This window comes from Ochotona curzoniae, unplaced genomic scaffold (assembly GCF_017591425.1).
Source record: "Ochotona curzoniae isolate NIBS_2020 unplaced genomic scaffold, NIBS_Ocur_1.0 contig_65, whole genome shotgun sequence".
Taxonomy (NCBI): domain Eukaryota; kingdom Metazoa; phylum Chordata; class Mammalia; order Lagomorpha; family Ochotonidae; genus Ochotona; species Ochotona curzoniae.
This window is the reverse complement of record NW_024466508.1, coordinates 452,818-471,853: the sequence shown is the minus strand read 5'-3', so window position 1 is coordinate 471,853 and position 19,036 is coordinate 452,818. Positions and strand designations below refer to the sequence as shown.

Below are 19,036 nucleotides of genomic sequence, written 5' to 3'. Positions count from 1 at the left end.
CTCACCCTGTCCCTCACCGCCCACCCCGCCCAAGGCTCCCGGCCGCTCTCGGGCGTGGGCGCCTGCCACCCTGTCCCTCACACTCTGCCCCCTGCCTCCCAAACTGGGCCTTCTCTCCCCCTAATCCGAAACCCAGGACGCCACAGGCAACCCCCCAGCCCCGTCCCCTTCAAGGGGAGGCCCCTGACGCCTCTTGGCCCTGGCCAGCCGCACTCCACCTGCACGCCGGCTCAGCCTCAGCGCCGCCAGCCCCACGCAGCCCCACGCTCTCCGCAGTGCAGCCCTATAAATAGCCGGGCCCGCAGCGGCGTGGGCCGGGGGAGCCGGGCAGCCCGCCCCGCACCGCGCGTCCCCCACGGGCAACCCGTGCTCAGGGGCGCTGGCGTGCGGGAGGTGAATGGGGCTCTGTCCCGGCAGGGGCGGGGGCGGCGTGGGGGCACAATGTGCCTCTGTGCCTCGGCCTGGGGGCTGGGAGCCGGGGACCCGCCCCGCCCCAGGCCGCGCCTTTCCTACCCACATCCCAGGCGCCGCCCGCGCAGTTCCGCAGTCTTGGGTGCGCGCGGAGAGGGGCTGTCCCCCACGGCGCAGGGCCGCGCTGCACCCCCAGTTCCGGCCGCCCGCTCGCGGACCCCCGCGCGACCCCACTCCGCACTGCCGCACGCCGCGCGTCCCGCGCGCACTGCGGAGCTACGTGCCTGCCTGGTGACTCCCTCGCGGAAGCTCGGCCGCTGCAGCCCAACTGCCCGGGCGGGGCGCGCGGAGGCCGCGGGAGGGCCGAGCCCAGCGCCCCGCCCGGGCCCGGCGAGGGCGGAGCGTCAGGGCGAGCGACGCCCGCGGGGCACCGGGCGCCCACGGAGGGCACGCGCACACACCTGCGGCCGGCCGCCCGGAGACGCAGCTGGGACGAGCGTGCGCGGCCTGAGGGCGCCGTGGGCAGGCCGGCCGGTCCCGCACCCCTGCGCCCCGGGGCGGGTGCGCCGGCGAGCCCCAACCCCAGCAAGGCCCCGGCTTCCCGCACAGGTTTATTGAAACGTCACAGCGGCGCGGGGGTGTGGCCGGGCCCCCCGTCCTGCTGGCCGCTGCTGACCTCTGCTGGTCAGGTGGCCAGGGGCTGGGCCCTGAGAGAGACGGGGACGAGTGGCGACGGCAGGTGATGAGGTGTGTAGGCAACGCCTGCGTGTCGTGGAAGATGACGAAGATGCTGGGCTGGCGCACGCAGTCCACCGCGCAGTCGTAGCGCAGCAGACCGTGGCCCGGGGCGCGCGGCGGCGGCGCGCGCAGGCTGGGGTGGCCCAGCTCGTAGTCCCCGGTCAGCACCCTGGCCACGAACACTGCCTTGTGGCCGTCGGCGTCGGGGGGCGAGCAGCGGTCCTGCACGGACAGGGAGGCGCGCGTGGCGAAGTACACGCCCTGGCCATGCAGCGTGCCTGCGGGCCGGGAGCGGGGGTCAGCGGCAGCGGCAGCCCCAGAGCACGCTGGTCCCCACCGGCCCACACCCGCTCAGGCCTCACCGTTGCGGCCGCAGAAGCTGCGGTTGAAGCCGTGGGCGCAGATCTCGGGCACCGCGGCCGCCGCCGTGCCATGGTACAGCACCTGCTCGGCCGGGCGCCGCTGGCAACGCTGCATCAGGCGCTGGCGCTGCAGCTCGTACTGCTGCCACAGCAGCGGGTGCCACGCGCGCTCCACCTGCGGGATCCCGAGTGCTCAGTCCGGCTGCCTGGGCCCTGCAGCAGGACCCGCACGCAGCTCAGGGAGGGCCCAATGTCTGGGAGAGCCCCCACATCCCCTGCATCAAGCTCTGTCCAGCGCTGGGCCTTGACCGCCTCCATCGGACACGTGACACTGGAGGACTTGTGCAGAGGCCTGGTCCGCTCCTGCTCCCGGCAGACACTACCTGCGATCAGATGCCAGTGTGCTGCCAGGCCTCCGCAGGCAGAGGCCGAGCTCGTGGGCAGAGGATGGCGGGCGCCAGGCCAGGCCCGGGTGGAGACAGAACCAGGGATCATCAGGCCAGCAGATACCTGCCCCAAGCTCCACCCTGGGCTTGGGAAGCTGGGGGAGACCTGACAGGATTGGGGCCAGACTGGCCACATGAGGGGACTGTGGGCAGCAGGGAGGAGAGCCAGTTAAACCCAGAGGACTGGCGCCTGCCGAAGCCTGAGCTGGCAGCTCTAGAAGCAGGGACAGAAGGACAGACGGACATGCAGAGCCCAGGTCAGGAGGATCAGATCTGCAGGAAGCTGGGACAGGTGGAGCACAAGGCAGGTGGAGCACAGGGCAGGTGGTGCACAGGAGGAGGTGGAGCACAGGGGGAGGTGGAGCACAGGGGGAGGTGGAGCACAGGGCAGGTGGAGCACAGGAGGAGGTGGAGCACAGGGCAGGTGGAGCACAGGGGGAGGTGGAGCACAGGAGGAGGTGGAGCACAGGGGGAGGTGGAGCACAGGGGGAGGTGGAGCACAGGGCAGGTGGAGCACAGGAGGAGGTGGAGCACAGGGCAGGTGGAGCACAGGAGGAGGTGGAGCACAGGAGGAGGTGGAGCACAGGGCAGGTGGAGCACAGGGGGAGGTGGAGCACAGGAGGAGGTGGAGCACAGGGGGAGGTGGAGCACAGGGGGAGGTGGAGCACAGGGCAGGTGGAGCACAGGAGGAGGTGGAGCACAGGGGAGGTGGAGCACAGGGGAGGTGGAGCACAGGGGGAGGTGGAGCACAGGGCGGGTGGAGCACAGGAGGAGGTGGAGCACAGGGCAGGTGGAGCACAGGAGGAGGTGGAGCACAGGAGGAGGTGGAGCACAGGAGGAGGTGGAGCACAGGGGGAGGTGGAGCACAGGGGGAGGTGGAGCACAGGGCGGGTGGAGCACAGGGGGAGGTGGAGCACAGGGCAGGTGGAGCACAGGAGGAGGTGGAGCACAGGGGGAGGTGGAGCACAGGGGGAGGTGGAGCACAAAGGAGGTGGAGCACAGGAGGAGGTGGAGCACAGGGCAGGTGGAGCACAGGGCGGGTGGAGCACAGGGCAGGTGGAGCACAGGAGGAGGTGGAGCACAGGGGGAGGTGGAGCACAGGAGGAGGTGGAGCACAGGGGGAGGTGGAGCACAGGGGGAGGTGGAGCACAGGGCAGGTGGAGCACAGGAGGAGGTGGAGCACAGGGCAGGTGGAGCACAGGAGGAGGTGGAGCACAGGAGGAGGTGGAGCACAGGGGGAGGTGGAGCACAGGGCGGGTGGAGCACAGGGCAGGTGGAGCACAGGAGGAGGTGGAGCACAGGAGGAGGTGGAGCACAGGGGGAGGTGGAGCACAGGAGGAGGTGGAGCACAGGAGGAGGTGGAGCACAGGGGGAGGTGGAGCACAGGGCAGGTGGAGCACAGGAGGAGGTGGAGCACAGGAGGAGGTGGAGCACAGGGGGAGGTGGAGCACAGGGGGAGGTGGAGCACAGGGCAGGTGGAGCACAGGAGGAGGTGGAGCACAGGGCAGGTGGAGCACAGGGCGGGTGGAGCACAGGGGGAGGTGGAGCACAGGGCGGGTGGAGCACAGGGCGGGTGGAGCACAGGGCAGGTGGAGCACGGGAGGAGGTGGAGCACAGGAGGAGGTGGAGCACAGGGGGAGGTGGAGCACAGGGGGAGGTGGAGCACAGGAGGAGGTGGAGCACGGGAGGAGGTGGAGCACGGGAGGAGGTGGAGCACGGGGGGAGGTGGAGCACAGGAGGAGGTGGAGCACAGGGCGGGTGGAGCACAGGGCGGGTGGAGCACAGGGCAGGTGGAGCACAGGAGGAGGTGGAGCACAGGAGGAGGTGGAGCACAGGGGGAGGTGGAGCACAGGGGGAGGTGGAGCACAGGGGGAGGTGGAGCACGGGAGGAGGTGGAGCACAGGGGGAGGTGGAGCACAGGGGGAGGTGGAGCACAGGGGGAGGTGGAGCACAGGAGGAGGTGGAGCACAGGGGGAGGTGGAGCACAGGAGGAGGTGGAGCTCAGGAGGAGGTGGAGCACAGGGGGAGGTGGAGCTCAGGAGGAGGTGGAGCACAGGAGGAGGTGGAGCACAGGAGGAGGTGGAGCACAGGAGGAGGTGGAGCACAGGGGGAGGTGGAGCACAGGGCAGGTGGAGCACAGGGGGAGGTGGAGCACGGGAGGAGGTGGAGCACGGGAGGAGGTGGAGCACGGGGGGAGGTGGAGCACAGGAGGAGGTGGAGCACAGGGCGGGTGGAGCACAGGGCAGGTGGAGCACAGGGCAGGAGGAGCACAGGGGGAGGTGGAGCACAGGGCAGGTGGAGCACAGGGGGAGGTGGAGCACAGGGCAGGTGGAGCACGGGGGGGGTGGAGCACAGGAGGAGGTGGAGCACGGGAGGAGGTGGAGCACAGGAGGAGGTGGAGCACGGGAGGAGGTGGAGCACAGGGCAGGTGGAGCACAGGGGGAGGTGGTGCACAGGAGGAGGTGGAGCACGGGAGGAGGTGGAGCACAGGGCAGGTGGAGCACAGGGGGAGGTGGAGCACAGGAGGAGGTGGAGCACGGGAGGAGGTGGAGCACAGGGGGAGGTGGAGCACAGGAGGAGGTGGAGCACAGGGCGGGTGGAGCACAGGGCGGGTGGAGCACAGGGCGGGTGGAGCACAGGAGGAGGTGGAGCACAGGAGGAGGTGGAGCACAGGGGGAGGTGGAGCACAGGGCAGGTGGAGCACAGGGGGAGGTGGAGCACAGGAGGAGGTGGAGCACAGGGGGAGGTGGAGCACAGGGGGAGGTGGAGCACAGGGGAGGTGGAGCACAGGGGGAGGTGGAGCACAGGAGGAGGTGGAGCACAGGGGGAGGTGGAGCACAGGAGGAGGTGGAGCACAGGAGGAGGTGGAGCACGGGGAGGTGAAGCACAGGGCGGGTGGAGCACCGGAAGAGGTGGAGCACAGGGGGAGGTGGAGCACAGGGCAGGTGGAGCACAGGGCAGGTGGAGCACAGGAGGAGGTGGAGCACGGGGAGGTGAAGCACAGGGCGGGTGGAGCACCGGAAGAGGTGGAGCACAGGGGGAGGTGGAGCACAGGGGGAGGTGGAGCACAGGGGGAGGTGGAGCACAGGAGGAGGTGGAGCACAGGAGGAGGTGGAGCACAGGGGGAGGTGGAGCACAGGAGGAGGTGGAGCACAGGAGGAGGTGGAGCACAGGGCGGGTGGAGCACAGGAGGAGGTGGAGCACAGGGGGAGGTGGAGCACAGGGGGAGGTCGAGCACAGGAGGAGGTGGAGCACAGGGCAGGTGGAGCACAGGAGGAGGTGGAGCACAGGGGGAGGTGGAGCACAGGGGGAGGTGGAGCACAGGGGGAGGTCGAGCACAGGAGGAGGTGGAGCACAGGGCGGGTGGAGCACAGGAGGAGGTGGAGCACAGGGGGAGGTGGAGCACAGGGGGAGGTGGAGCACAGGGCGGGTGGAGCACAGGAGGAGGTGGAGCACAGGGGGAGGTGGAGCACAGGGGGAGGTGGAGCACAGGGGGAGGTGGAGCACAGGGCGGGTGGAGCACAGGAGGAGGTGGAGCACAGGGGGAGGTGGAGCACAGGGGGAGGTGGAGCACAGGGGGAGGTGGAGCACAGGGGGAGGTGGAGTACAGGGCAGGTGGAGCACAGGGGGAGGTGGAGCACAGGGCAGGTGGAGCACAGGGGGAGGTGGAGCACAGGGCAGGTGGAGCACAGGAGGAGGTGGAGCACAGGGCAGGTGGAGTACAGGGCAGGTGGAGCACAGGGGCAGGTGGAGCACAGGGGCAGGTGGAGCACAGGGGGAGGTGGAGCACAGGGGGAGGTGGAGCACAGGAGGAGGTGGAGCACAGGGCGGTTGGAGCACAGGGCAGGTGGAGCACACAATCCTGGCACTGGTGGGCATACCAATGGGTGACCCTATGTGCCCTATGCATCGCAGCAGTGGTCTCCTGTGGCAACAGTAAAACGGAAGTCCATACCAACACACACACGTACACAGACTCGCATTTGTACAAAAGTATGAAATACCTGTTCTACTGAGACACCATGCATGCGTGTGTACACACACACACAGTCTCATCGGTACATACATGTACATACAAGCACATGTCTGTGAAATGATACAACAATCATCTGACTCTAGTGAGGAAGACTTCAACATGACAGAAACCCACAAGTACACAGACATGCACACACAGACATGCACACGCAGACATGCACACAGAGACATGCACACAGACATGCACACACAGACATGCACACAGACATGCACACACAGACATGCACACACAGACATGCACACAGACATGCACACACAGACATGCACACAGACATGCACACACAGACATGCACACAGACATGCACACAGACATGCACACACAGACATGCACACAGACATGCACACAGACATGCACACACAGACATGCACACACAGACATGCACACAGACATGCACACACAGACATGCACACAGACATGCACACAGACATGCACACAGCCATGCACACACAGACATGCACACACAGACATGCACACACAGACATGCACACACAGACATGCACGCAGACATGCACGCAGACATGCACACACAGACATGCACACACAGACATGCACACACAGACATGCACACACAGACATGCACACACAGACATGCACACACAGACATGCACACAGACATGCACACACAGACATGCACACAGACATGCACACGCAGACATGCACACACAGACATGCACACACAGACATGCACACACAGACATGCACACAGACATGCACACACAGACATGCACACACAGACATGCACAGACATGCACACACAGACATGCGCATAGACATGCACACAGACATGCACACACAGACATGCACACACAGACATGCACACGCAGACACAGACTTGCACACGTAAACACTGGCTTGCACACGCAAACACACACATGCACACGCACCCGGTCAATCCACAATTTGGCTGAAACCTCATATTCTCCTCTTGGGTTTCTTGCAATAGAATGTCAAGAAACACAGATTCACTTTAAAAAACCCAGTGTGTTGTTGTGTAGTGTTGCCCTGTTGATTTGCAAGGCAGAGGGTCAGACAGATTCTCCCTGCTCTAGTTTCCCGCCCACATTCCCAGAGGGGCCGGGGCTGGTCCAGGCCAAAGCCAGGAATTCCATCGAGATCTCCCACCTGGCAGTGACACCAAGCCCTCTTCCTCCGGTTTCCCAGACGTGTTAGCCAGGAGCTAGTTATAGCAGCCAGGACTCGAACCCGCACTCGAATGCTGTGTTGGCAGCACAAGCTTAGACCACTGTGCCACACTGTTGGCCCCAAAAGAAAAAATAACATGGCCAGCAGTGTGGCACAGCAGGTGAAGCCACTGCCTGGAGCACCAGCATCGCAGACAGGTCCTGGTTCAGCTGCTCCACCTCTGACACAACTCCCTGCGTGTGGCCTGGGCAAGCAGCAGGGGGTGGTCCCAGTCCTCGGGCCCCTACAGCCACATGGAAGACCCAGATGGAGCTCTTGGCTCCTGGCTTCAGCCTGGTCCAGCCTTGGCCATTGTGGCCATTTGGGGAGTGGAACATCAGATGAAAGATCTCTCTATAATTCTCTTTATTCTCACATAAATAAATCTAAAGCGAGGGAGAGCATTGTCTCCCGACCAGGAAAGCTGTTTGAACCTGTGCACAGCGCGTGCGGTGGAACTTGCTGCAACATGCCAACAGGCAGGGGCGTGTTGGCGAGTGCAGGACATGGGACATGAGGCCGGTGCTGGGTCAGGCTGCACAGTACAGAATCAAGCGGGAAGCTCGGGATACTGCTGAAGCCGGGATCTATGCAGGCAGGCGCCCAGGACAACAAGCCGGAGACGGCAGAAGAGGAGTCGCCGGAGCGATCTCCCTCATCAGGCAGTCGGTGGCTGAAGACAGGCAGCATGCCCCCACACCCCAGTCAGACACAGCTGCACCCGGGCACATGGCTCCTGTCAGTTACAGACACCATAAGAATGTGACTGGCCGACTGTGAGTAGGGAGAGAAGAGGTGGAGGCCTGTTGTCCTCACGATGATGACGAAAATGATGAAGATGATGGTGATGATGGTGGTGATCATGGTGATCATGGTGGTGATCATGGTGATCGTGGTGATCGTGGTGATCGTGGTGATCATGGTGATCGTGGTGGTGATCATGGTGATCATGGTGGTGATCATGGTGGTGATCATGGTGATCATGGTGATCATGGTGGTGATCATGGTGATCATGGTGGTGGTCATGGTGATCATGGTGATCGTGGTGATCGTGGTGATCATGGTGATCGTGGTGATCGTGGTGATCGTGGTGATCATGGTGATCATGGTGGTGATCATGGTGATCATGGTGGTCATGGTGGTGATCATGGTGATCATGGTGATCGTGTGGTGATCGTGGTGATCATGGTGATCATGGTGGTCATGGTGATCGTGGTGGTGATCATGGTGATCATGGTGGTGATCATGGTGATCGTGGTGATCATGGTGATCATGGTGATCGTGGTGATCGTGGTGATCATGGTGGTGGTGATCATGGTGATCATGGTGATCGTGGTGATCATGGTGATCGTGGTGGTGATCATGGTGATCATGGTGGTGATCATGGTGATCGTGGTGATCATGGTGATCGTGGTGGTGATCATGGTGATCATGGTGATCGTGGTGATCATGGTGATCGTGGTGATCGTGGTGATCGTGGTGATGATCATGGTGGTCATGGTGGTCATGGTGGTGATCATGGTGATCATGGTGATCGTGGTGATGATCATGGTGGTCATGGTGGTGATCATGGTGGTGGTGATCATGGTGGTGGTGATGGTCATGGTGATGGTCATGGTGGTGGCAGTAGTATCATGTTTTTCTGCACTCCCCTAATCTATCCACGTTTCCTTTCACCTCTCCGTGCACTCTGCATATTCCTGTGGTCCCTGGCCCTTCCCCTCCAACACCAGCTGTCCCTAGCCCCTTTTGGGAACACACATGTGCTTAGGTTGGCAAATATAGTGACAATACAAGAGGAGACAGCTGCCATTGAGCTCACCTTGTTTGAGGCCAGTCAAGGACACAGTTATGGAGTCAGTTTCACCATGGCCACATGGTGGCAGCACGACCCTGTGCTCCAGACGAGGCCCCGTGGTCCCTGGTCACTGGTCACTAGCCATAGCTGGCCTAGCATAGGCCCTTGCTCAGGCCAGTCAGACCCTAGGTCCCCCGCACCCAGAATCTGAGACAGCTCTTGGGACAGGGCTGGGGAGGCCCTCTGAGCTTCCAGCCCATTCTCCTGGGGCAGCTGCTGGCCAGCAGGGACCTTCATGGGGGACAATGACTGCCTGGACTACAAGGCACAAAGGGCACAAGGAGCCCACGAGGCCCTGGGTGGACACAGGGCAGGGCGCAGGGTGGACTCACCCGGACAATGCTGATCCTGCTGTGGGCTGCATCCAGGGTGTCACAGAAGGCCCGCACCGTGTCCTGGAACTCCGGGGTGCTCTCTGCCACGCCCTCCAGCCGACCCAGGGGCCCCTCTCTGCTGTCACTGCCCGCGGGGAGGAGGCAGTCAGGGGCAACCCTGAGGCACCAGCCTGCACAGCCAGCACCACCCACTCCTCTCCCCTTCGAGGTGCAGACTCACAGATGGGCCCCCTGACGACGGCAGGCCCGCACTCGGATGGCAAGGCTCGGCCAGCAGCACAGCCAAGTGGCGCGCTGCTCGGGCAGCCTGGGCCCCAAAGCCCCGGATAACGGCGCGCTGCTCACACAGCATCACACGCACGCCATGGCACCTCTCCAAGCGGGCACAAAGCTCTAAGGACAGCACACGGGTCCCCAGCCCCACAGTCTCCTTGTGGAGCTGGGCTTCCATGGCAGCCTCCAGTGCCTGGCCCAGTTCCTCCAGGTCCTGCTCGAAAGCTGCATGTACCACCAGCTGGGCCTCGGCCCCCAGCTTCCCGCCAGGCTCCTCTGCCTCTGGCTGCTCCAGCAGAGAAAGAGCCAGGGCCCTCTGCAGCACCGCGGCTTCCTCCTGGTCTCCCACCTGGCCTTGAGCGTCCAGCGACTGCTGCAGGGCCAGCTGTAGCTTTGCTGCCTCCTCCAGCCACCCGCGTCCTGCCGGGATCCTAGCTGGGGGCTCCTCCTGCTCTTCCTCCCCCCCGCCCCCCCCGTCTCCAGGGGCAGCCACTCCTCCCTCTCCAGGCCCTCCAGGGTGGCCAGCAGCTCCTGCACCTCTTCTGTGGACCGGGGTCAGGGGTCAGGCCCAGCCTGAATGAAAAGGCTGGGGGGGGGGCAGTGGGGCGGGCGGGGCTCTCCGGGAAGCTTACCGAGGTGCCCAGTGCTCTGTCGGTCACAGCCTGTGCCATCCAGGGACTCCAGGGCATGGGCATGGCAAGGGAGGGTCTGCAGGGCTTCCATGGGGTCTGCCCGCGGGAAGAGGAGGTTGGGGACCCCAGCCACCGAGAAAGGGGCCGAGGGGCGAGGGTGCAAGGCTTTGCCCCACCTCATCAGGGTCCATGTCCAGGGTGGCCGCGGCCAGGCGCTCTGTGCCCAGGACACACTGGAACCGAGCCTCGAAGTCCCGAAGCAGGCGCTGGCCCTCGGGGCCCAGCAGGAACCTGGCGCTGCCCGGGTGGCTGAGGCGCAGCACGATGCTGCCCACCAGGCTCTGCAGAAGCCCCTCAGCCGCCTGGCATGGGGCCAGGGCTCCGCAGAGCTGCGGGGGTGCAAGGCGAGGGGCCAGAGCAGGCTCAGGGTGTGGAGCCCCAGAGAAGGGGGCCAAGGGGAGCGGCCAGACCCACTCACCTGAAATCCAGTTACATCAGTCCCCTCCAGTGGGAACAGGGTGACATCGCCCAGGTCCCCAAGAAGGTCCTCATGGTAGAGCTGTAGGAAGCGCAGAGCCCCAGGGTCCACAGGCACCACAATCTCCACCACGTCCTCCTTCCTCTGGGGCAGCCCCCCCAGGGGCTCCACAGGGCCAGCTGGGCCTGGAGACCCCAGGGGACCCATCTTCAGGGAGGCCCCTGGTAACCCCGGGGGCTTCTCAGAGCCGTCCGCGCCAGGTTCTGTGCCCGTCAGCTGCCCGGCTGGCCCCGCAGCCTCCGGTAGAGGGGGTTCGCTGGGCCCAGGTTCCAGCACAGCCTGGCAGTGCCCTGCCCCCAGGTCCTCGGGCTCCAGGGCGTCATAGTGGGGACAAGGTTCAACTGGGAGCCCTGCAGCCAGTGGTTCCGCTGCAGCACCCGTTCAGCCACTGGGAGTGACACAGAGAGCGGGAGGCCGTCAGAGCTGTGTGGGGCCCAGAAGTACCCGCTGCTCTGCATACCCACCCTATGCACACTGCCCACCTCACACACCCTGCCCACACTGCCACCCTGCACACCCAGCACACCCCACACACCCTGCCCACCCCGCACACCCAGCGCACCCCGCACACCCAGCTCACCCCACACACCCTGCCCACCCCACACACCCAGCCCACCCCGCACACCCTGCCCACCCCGCACACCCAGTGCACCCCATACACTCTGCCCACCCCGCACACCCTGCCCACCCCGCACACCCAGCGCACCCTGCGACTGCTGGAATCTGATGACGGTACCCAGCCGCTGGCAGTTGGCGTACATCCTCAAGCGGGCCCCCAGCACTGTGCCGCTCATTCGCCAGGTACAGTTCCAGCAGCAGCTGGTCCACGGGGCCGCCAACCTCTAGCACACGGACTGCACGGGCCTGGAGCACCGGGGCCAGCAACACCGCAGCCCCATCCAGCCACAGCGTCTGGGCCTGCTTCACTGGCAAGCCGACATCTGTGGGGACGGGGGGTGCAGATCAGCGCAAGGCACAGCCCTGACCGACCAAGTGGCCAACACACCAACCAGCACGCTAGCTCCCTGCTCCACCTCTACCTGCTGCAGAAAGGGGCCTGGACAGCTGGACCAGCGCCCGGTCGGGCCGAGGACTGGCGAGGATGCGACAGGGCAGAGCCTGGAGCCCTGCGGCAGCCAGCAGGGCCTGGATGTGCTGCTCAGCGGGCAGGGGCACGGAGCCAGGAGGCAAGCCTTGGAGCATCAGGCGTGCGGGGGCACGCGGTGGGGCCGGCCACACAGTCAGCCAGGCCCCTGGGAGCTGGTGCCCTGCCTGGGCCAGGACCCTTGCGGCATCTGCGGGTGGGGGGAGAGGTCAAGGATATCAGTGTGCGGGGGGGGGGGCCCAGGGCTGTCCCCTCAGCCAGCCCCCTCACCTGTGGGGTCTCTAAAGGTCAGGATGCCCCCGCCGCCGAGCCTCTGCCAGCCCAGCACCGGCCCCCCGCCCGAGCGGCGGCGGTTCTCAAAGTAGAGTAAGAGCAGCTCATCGGACGCAGCTGGGCACAGTCCTCGCAGCTCCACAGCTGCCCCCCCCCCCGCCTCCACTTCTGCCATCATGGCCCTGGGGAGGCAGACATGCAGGGTGCAAGGGGTCTGAGGTGCCACCCCCTCCCTAGGCCTCATCGCAAGCAGTCCTACGTCCCACACTTAGACTCTCCAGCCGGTACCACAAGCTTCAGCCAGAGACCCGCAGTATGTAGGTCACACGCGGTCCTGGCCCCCTGCCGCCTGAGCCCACAGCCTGCTCCCTGGGCTTGGTCTCTCTGCCGCCTGAGCCCACAGCCTGCTCCCTGGGCTTGGACCCTCTGCGCCTGAGCCCACAGCCTGCTCCCTGGGCCCTGGCCCCCTGCTGCCTGAGCCCACAGCCTGCTCCCTGGGCCCTGGCCCCCTGCCGCCTGAGCCCACAGCCTGCTCCCTGGGCTTGGACCCTCTGCCGCCTGAGCCCACAGCCTGCTCCCCGAGCTTGGACCCTCTGCGCCTGAGCCCACAGCCTGCTCCCTGGGCCCTGGCCCCCTGCCGCCTGAGCCCACAGCCTGCTCCCCGGGCCCTGGCCCCCTGCCGCCTGAGCCCACAGCCTGCTCCCCAGGCTTGGTCCCTCTGCAGCCTCCTGCAAGCAGCACTAGGGGGCCTGACACCTCTGCCACCCAAGCCCACGACCCACACTCTGGGGCCTGGTCCCTCTGCCATCTCAAACACACAGCCTGTACTTCGGGTCCCAGCTTCTCTGCCACCCCCAGCCCCCAGCCCACACGTGGGGACCCAGGCCTGTGCTGTGTCCTGCAGGCAGCACTCGGGGTCCTGGGTCCCCTTGATTACCCCCCGTGGCAGGATACAGGCTGGTCTGGAAATCGGAAAACAAAAGTGAAACTGAACCCTAGGCTGGCTGAGGGGAGGGGCAACCCTGCAGCCCGCAGGACTGTGGCTCTGGGACTTCCTGGAGCTTCCCCCAACGCACTGGAAGCTCCTGACTCACAGGGTGGGCAGCTCCCTCCGGTCACTTTGCCTGCAAGGGTCTGAAAGGGCCCATCGTCCTCTCTAGCAGAGGGGGCAGGGGAGGGGCTGTGTCAGGTACCTTCCCAGCCCTTGACCTTCGCCCACTGCCCACTGCGCAGCCCTTCCCAGCCCTCACCCTTCGACCACTGACCACTGCGCAGCCCTTCCCAGCCCTCGCCCTTCGACCACTACCCACTGCGCAGCCCTTCCCAGCCCTTGCCCTTCGGCCACTGCCCACTGCACAGGCCCTTCCCAGCCCTTGCCCTTCGGCCACTGCCCACTGCGCAGGCCCTTCCCAGCCCTTGACCTTTGAGCACTGCCCACTGTGCAGCCCTTCCCAGCCCTTGACCTTCAGCCACTGCGCAGCCCTTCCCAGCCCTTGACCTTCAGCCACTGCGCAGGCCCTTCCCAGCCCTTGACCTTTGAGTACTGCCCACTGCGCAGTCCTTCCCAGCCCTCGCTCTTGGGCCACTGCATAGGCCCTTCCCAGCCCTCGCCCTTCAACCACTGCCCACTGCGCAGTCCTTCCCAGCCCTTGACCTTTGACCACTGCCCACTGCGCAGACCCTTCCCAGCCCTTGCCCTTCGACCACTGCGCAGGCATGAGCCAGCACACACACCCAGGGCCCAGGCCTCCAAGGGCCTGCCAACAGCCCCTCCAGTCTGAGCACCCACCTAGCCATCCTGTCTCACTGTTGTCCCGACTAACCCTAGGAGGTCACAGGCACTGTGCCCAGATGCCTCACGGCTGGGGCAGGGTGAAACACAGGGCCCTGACCCACCGAGCCTGCTGCCAGCCGGCGCCCTTTGACCTCTCACTGCCACGCTCACCCACCCCCAGGTCAAGCTCCTGGTGTCACTGACGGTAGGGGCCCTGCGAGGACATGGTGGCACAGTGGAGGGCTGGGACAGAGCTGGGAGGCAGCTGAAGGGCTTGCCCCTTGCCACCTACGTGGACCCTGCTCTGTGGGGCAGAGGAGAGCTGAGCTGGGTTTCCTGAAGTGCTTGGCAAGCACTGCCTGGGCAGCAAGAGCGCGGGCAGTGGGCAGTGGGCACGGCCGCAGCGCCAAACACCAACTGTCATCTGAGGCCGACTGCCCAGGCCGGCGGCTTTCCTTGCTGCTCGGGATCTTTAGAGGGGCTTCCTTCTTGCCGGGGTCCCCTATGCCCCCCACAAGACCCAGATGGAGCGCCTGGCTTTGCCCTGGCCAGGGAAGCACAGCAGAGGCAGACAGCTGCTGTCTGAGCTCCGCCATGGTGAACTTCCCAGCGCTCTGCGGCCTGACAGCCGGGCTGGGGAGGAGGCACCAGGGGCAAAGGCAGCGGGGCGTCCTCGGGGCCTGAGGGCGGGGGCGCACAGAAGGTCCCAGCCCCCCAGGTGGTGGGGAGGAGGGTGGCACTTGTTGGGTTAACCAGCCTCAGGCCTGCCCTGCCTGGGGCGCCAATCCGGCGGTGAGATCCCCTGACAGCGGTCAGACTCAGACGGAAGGGAAAGCGAGCACCTGGGGTAAGGCCAGCGAGGGACAGGCAGTCCCCCGCTGCAGCCTCGCCGGGCTCGGGTTCGCGGCCCGGGCCCCGCCCGGCGCGCAGGCCCCGCCCCGTCACAAGGCCCGGCTGCGTCTCCCCCGCCGCAGCGCAGGCCCAGCAGAGCCGGCCGCCGGGCTGAGCGGCTGCGGGCCTCGGCCGTCCCTGTGCGCAGCGGCCTGCGGCGCCCCGCGAGCGGTGAGTGCTCGGTCCGAGCCGGGCGGGCGCGGGGAGCGCGGGGGGCGCGGAGGGCGCGGGGGGCGCGGGGGGCGCCTGCCGGCCCGGCCTCGCAGGGCCCCGCGCCGCCCCGCAAGGCCGCCTGCGCTCCGGCCGGGGGACGGCCGTGGGGGCGGGGAGCCGCCGGGGCCTGCGCTGCGCCAGGACGCACGGCCCGAGCGCCCCCCGCGCGCGACCCGAACGCCCCCCGCACGCACCCGAGCGCCCCCGGCCCCGCGCGCCCTCCGCGCCCCCGGCCCCCGCGCGCCCCCGGCCCCCGCGCGCGCCCTCCGCGCCCCCCACGCGCGCCCTCCGCGCCCCCCACGCGCCCTCCGCGCCCCCACGCGCGCCCCCGGCCGCTGTCCCCACCCGCCTCGCCCCGGGCCTGTTCTGTTCCGCCCTCGCCCTCTGAACGGCTCCCTCCCGCACACCCCCGCACCCGCTCTTCCGGGTCCCCCGCTGGCACACACCCCGCCCCACCAGGCCGGACAGGGCCAGCGGGAGGGCCAGGGCCGCGGTTGGTCACAGATGGTGGAGGGATTTCCTGGGATGGAAATACCCCCTAGTCCTGCTTACGGCCCTTAAAGCTGCTTACGGGGCGGCTGCCAGGGGGAGGGGAGGGCCTTGGGACACCCCCACACGGCCCCAGACCGCCCCGACCCGCCGGCCGGGTGCAGCCCTGGGTGCCCCCCGCCCTGGAGCAGCCCCTGCGGAGGCAGCCAAGCCCCTGCGGCTTCTCCTGGCACCCCGGGGGGCCCCCTGCCTCCCCGTAACCTGGCCTCTCCTCTAGGGGCCGACCGCAGGACCCGAGGCCATGTCCCACGAGAAGAGTTTCCTGGTGGCGGGGGACAGCTACCCTCCGCACAACCCCGGATACCCCGGGGGGCCCCAGGCCCCCATGCCTCCTTATGCTCAGCCTGCCTACCCCGGGGCCCCCTACCCACAAGCCGCTTTCCAGCCCTCCCCCTATGGCCAGCCTGGGTATCCCCACGGCCCAGGCCCTAGCCCCTACCCTCCCGGGGGCTACCCCCAGGGCCCCTATCCTCCCGGGGGCTACCCGCAGGGGCCCTACCCTCCAGGCGGCTACCCGCAGGGGCCCTACCCACAGAGCCCCTTCCCCCCTAACCCTTACGGACAGCCGCAGGCCTTCCAGGGACAGGATCTCGACTGTGAGTAGGGGCGGGGAGGGGGCAGGGCAGGTGGCTGAGATTGGCACCGACCCTCTGCTCCCTGGGCCCCCAGCACCCCAGCATGGAAACTACCAGGAGGAGGGACCCCCATCCTACTATGACAACCAGGACTTCCCAGCGGCCAACTGGGACGACAAGAGCATCCGACAGGCATTCATCCGCAAGGTGCGGGGGACCAGGAAGGGTGCCGCCCCCACCCTGCCTGGTGGGCTCTGGGGTGCGCGCTCCCCGGTGGGCGGGCTCCCAGGCGGGCTCTGATGTGGGGGCTCCCAGGTGGGTGGGCTCTGATGTGGGGGCTCCCAGGCGGGCTCTGATGTGGGGGCTCCCAGGTGGGTGGGCTCCCCAGTGGGCGGGCTCCCAGTGGGCGGGCTCCCAGGCGGGCTCTGATGTGGGGGCTCCCAGGTGGGTGGGCTCCCCAGTGGGCGGGCTCCCAGTGGGGGGGCTCCCCAGTGGGCTCTGATGTGGGGGTTCCCAGGTGGGCAGACTCCCAGGCGGGCAGACTCCCAGGCGGACGGGCTCTGAGGCACTGGCTCCCCAGGTGTTCCTGGTGCTGACCCTGCAGCTGTCGGTGACACTGTCCACGGTGGCCGTGTTCACCTTTGTGAGCGACGTGAAGGGCTTCGTCCGTGAGAACGTCTGGACCTACTATGTGTCCTATGCGGTCTTCTTCATCTCCCTCATCGTCCTCAGCTGTTGTGGGGACTTCCGCAGGAAGCACCCCTGGAACCTCGTGGCCCTGGTAAACCCCCAGACGTGAGCTCCGGGCCCTGCTGCGGGCGGGGCCGAGCGCGACCCCTCCCTCTGCCCGCAGTCCATCCTGACTGTGGGACCGTGGGCCTGTCCCACGTGCTGTCCTGGCCGCCACGCCCCCAGCTGAGCGCGACCCCTCCCTCTGCCCCCAGTCCATCCTGACCGTCAGCCTGTCCTACATGGTGGGCATGATTGCCAGCTTCTACGACACCGAGGCCGTCATCATGGCCGTGGGCATCACCACTGCCGTGTGCTTCACCGTGGTCATCTTCTCCTTACAGGTGAGGGGTGCCCCAGGCAGGGGTGGCTGGGGTCCCAGGGTCCCCAGCCCTGCTCAGCCACCCGGGGCAGCGGTCCCCAGGTCCCTGGCCCTGCTCAGCCTCCCGGGGCAGCGGTCCCAGGGTCCACAGGTCCCTGCTCAGCCGCCCGGGGCAGCGGTCCCCAGGTCCCCGGCCCTGCTCAGCCGCCCGGGGCAGCGGTCCCCAGGTCCCCGGCCCTGCTCAGCCGCCCGGGGCAGCGGTCCCCAGGTCCCCGGCCCTGCTCAGCCGCCCGGGGCAGCGGTCCCCAGGTCCCCGGCCCTGCTCAGCCGCCCGGGGCAGCGGTCCCCAGGTCCCCGGCCCTGCTCAGCCGCCCGGGGCAGTGGTCCCCAGGTCCCTGCTCAGCCGCCCGGGGCAGCGGTCCCCAGGTCCCCGGCCCTGCTCAGCCGCCCGGGGCAGCGGTCCCCAGGTCCCTGGCCCTGCTCAGCCGCCCGGGGCAGCGGTCCCCAGGTCCCTGGCCCTGCTCAGCCGCCCCGGGCAGCGGTCCCCAGGTCCCCGGCCCTGCTCAGCCGCCCGGGGCAGCGGTCCCAGGGTCCACAGGTCCCTGCTCAGCCGCCCGGGGCAGCGGTCCCCAGGTCCCGGCCCTGCTCAGCCGCCCGGGGCAGCGGTCCCCAGGTCCCTGGCCCTGCTCAGCCGCCCGGGGCAGCGGTCCCCAGGTCCCTGCTCAGCCGCCCCTCTCCCGCAGACCCGCTATGATTTCACCTCGTGCATGGGTGTGCTGCTGGTGAGCATGGTGGTGCTGTTCATCTTCGCCATCCTTTGCATCTTCATCCGTAACCGCATCTTGGAGATCGTGTACGCCTCGCTGGGCGCCCTGCTCTTCACCTGCGTGAGTGGGGCCGGGGCGGGGGCCGGAGGCATGCGCAGTGGGGCCCCGGGGTGGCGGCGGCAGCCCCCTGAGCCGGACCCCCGCTGTGGCCCAGTTCCTGGCAGTGGACACCCAGCTGCTGCTGGGGAACAAGCAGCTGTCGCTGAGCCCGGAGGAGTACGTGTTTGCGGCCCTGAACCTCTACACGGACATCATCAACATCTTCCTCTACATCCTGACCATCATCGGCCGTGCCAAGGAGTAGCCCGAGGGGCCGGCTCCCCGGGCCCCCTCGTACGTACACTGCAGATGCTCCGTCTGGACGGGCTGTCGTCACTGCCTGCCCCTTCCTTCCCCTCCCCGTCCGAGCCACTTCCTGTCTACTTGTTGCATGAATCCTTTTGGGCAGCCCACTCCAGGGCCTGGGGGGCGAGGGGTCGAGCCACGAGATGAGGGTGCACGTCTCCCCTCCTTGCCCCAGCCCCCCTGGCCTGGCCTAGCGTACCCCCGCCCCGCCTTGTGCGCGCTGGGGGCGACTCTGACACTCCTGGGCCCTGAGGGCAGGAGACGGCATGTTTCGGGGGCAACAGAGCCATCCCCCCAACCTGCTGTCACTCAAACCCCAATAAATGGACCTTGCGCTGTCTGCCTTCCCACTCCGTGAGGGACACTGTCTGCCCTGGCTGCTGCCTCAGCTTCTGTTCCCCTTGGTGTCATGCGGCCCCCCTCCCGGGTGTGTGCTGGGATCCCTGGGCAGGGGATGGATCCGCAGCAGCCTGAGGTTGCCAGCTACACATGGTGTCCAGCCCACACTGGAGTCGGCAGGGCTGTGTGCGCCACTTGCCCCTTCTGGACACAACCCGGTGTGACAGCGGGTCTGTGAGCTGCTTGCCTCTTGTCTGGGCCTGAGGACAGCAGCAGAGTCTCT

The 19,036-nt window shown here is 67.0% G+C and overlaps 3 protein-coding genes across 3 annotated transcripts in view; 1 reads left to right on the top strand and 2 right to left on the bottom strand.

Moving 5' to 3' along the window:
• Positions 1-741, bottom strand: part of PLEC (plectin) — a 43,797-nt gene extending 43,056 nt beyond the window's left edge. Inside the window, exon 1 of the mRNA XM_040991650.1 lies at positions 514-741. The gene's annotated coding sequence lies outside the window, so the exon portion shown is untranslated. The remainder of the gene's footprint in view (positions 1-513) is intronic.
• PARP10 (poly(ADP-ribose) polymerase family member 10) lies at positions 510-12,524 on the bottom strand. Its single transcript, XM_040991588.1, is given in 15 exon segments — positions 510-739; positions 873-1,427; positions 1,512-1,686; positions 9,366-9,492; positions 9,557-9,599; positions 9,630-10,089; positions 10,092-10,183; positions 10,274-10,377; positions 10,454-10,662; positions 10,752-11,143; positions 11,146-11,199; positions 11,518-11,555; positions 11,557-11,752; positions 11,852-12,106; positions 12,187-12,524. Coding segments are annotated over 15 exon segments (3,108 nt in total). The 5' UTR covers positions 12,365-12,524.
• Positions 12,525-14,952: 2,428 nt separating this feature from the next.
• On the top strand, positions 14,953-18,790 carry GRINA (glutamate ionotropic receptor NMDA type subunit associated protein 1). The gene is made up of 7 exons (XM_040991646.1): positions 14,953-15,025; positions 15,834-16,212; positions 16,286-16,398; positions 16,772-16,972; positions 17,136-17,264; positions 17,986-18,129; positions 18,224-18,790. The coding sequence occupies exons 2-7, from the start codon at positions 15,858-15,860 to the stop codon at positions 18,371-18,373; spliced, it is 1,092 nt and encodes a 363-aa protein (XP_040847580.1). The 5' UTR covers positions 14,953-15,025; positions 15,834-15,857; the 3' UTR covers positions 18,374-18,790.
• The last annotated feature ends 246 nt before the right edge of the window (positions 18,791-19,036 follow it).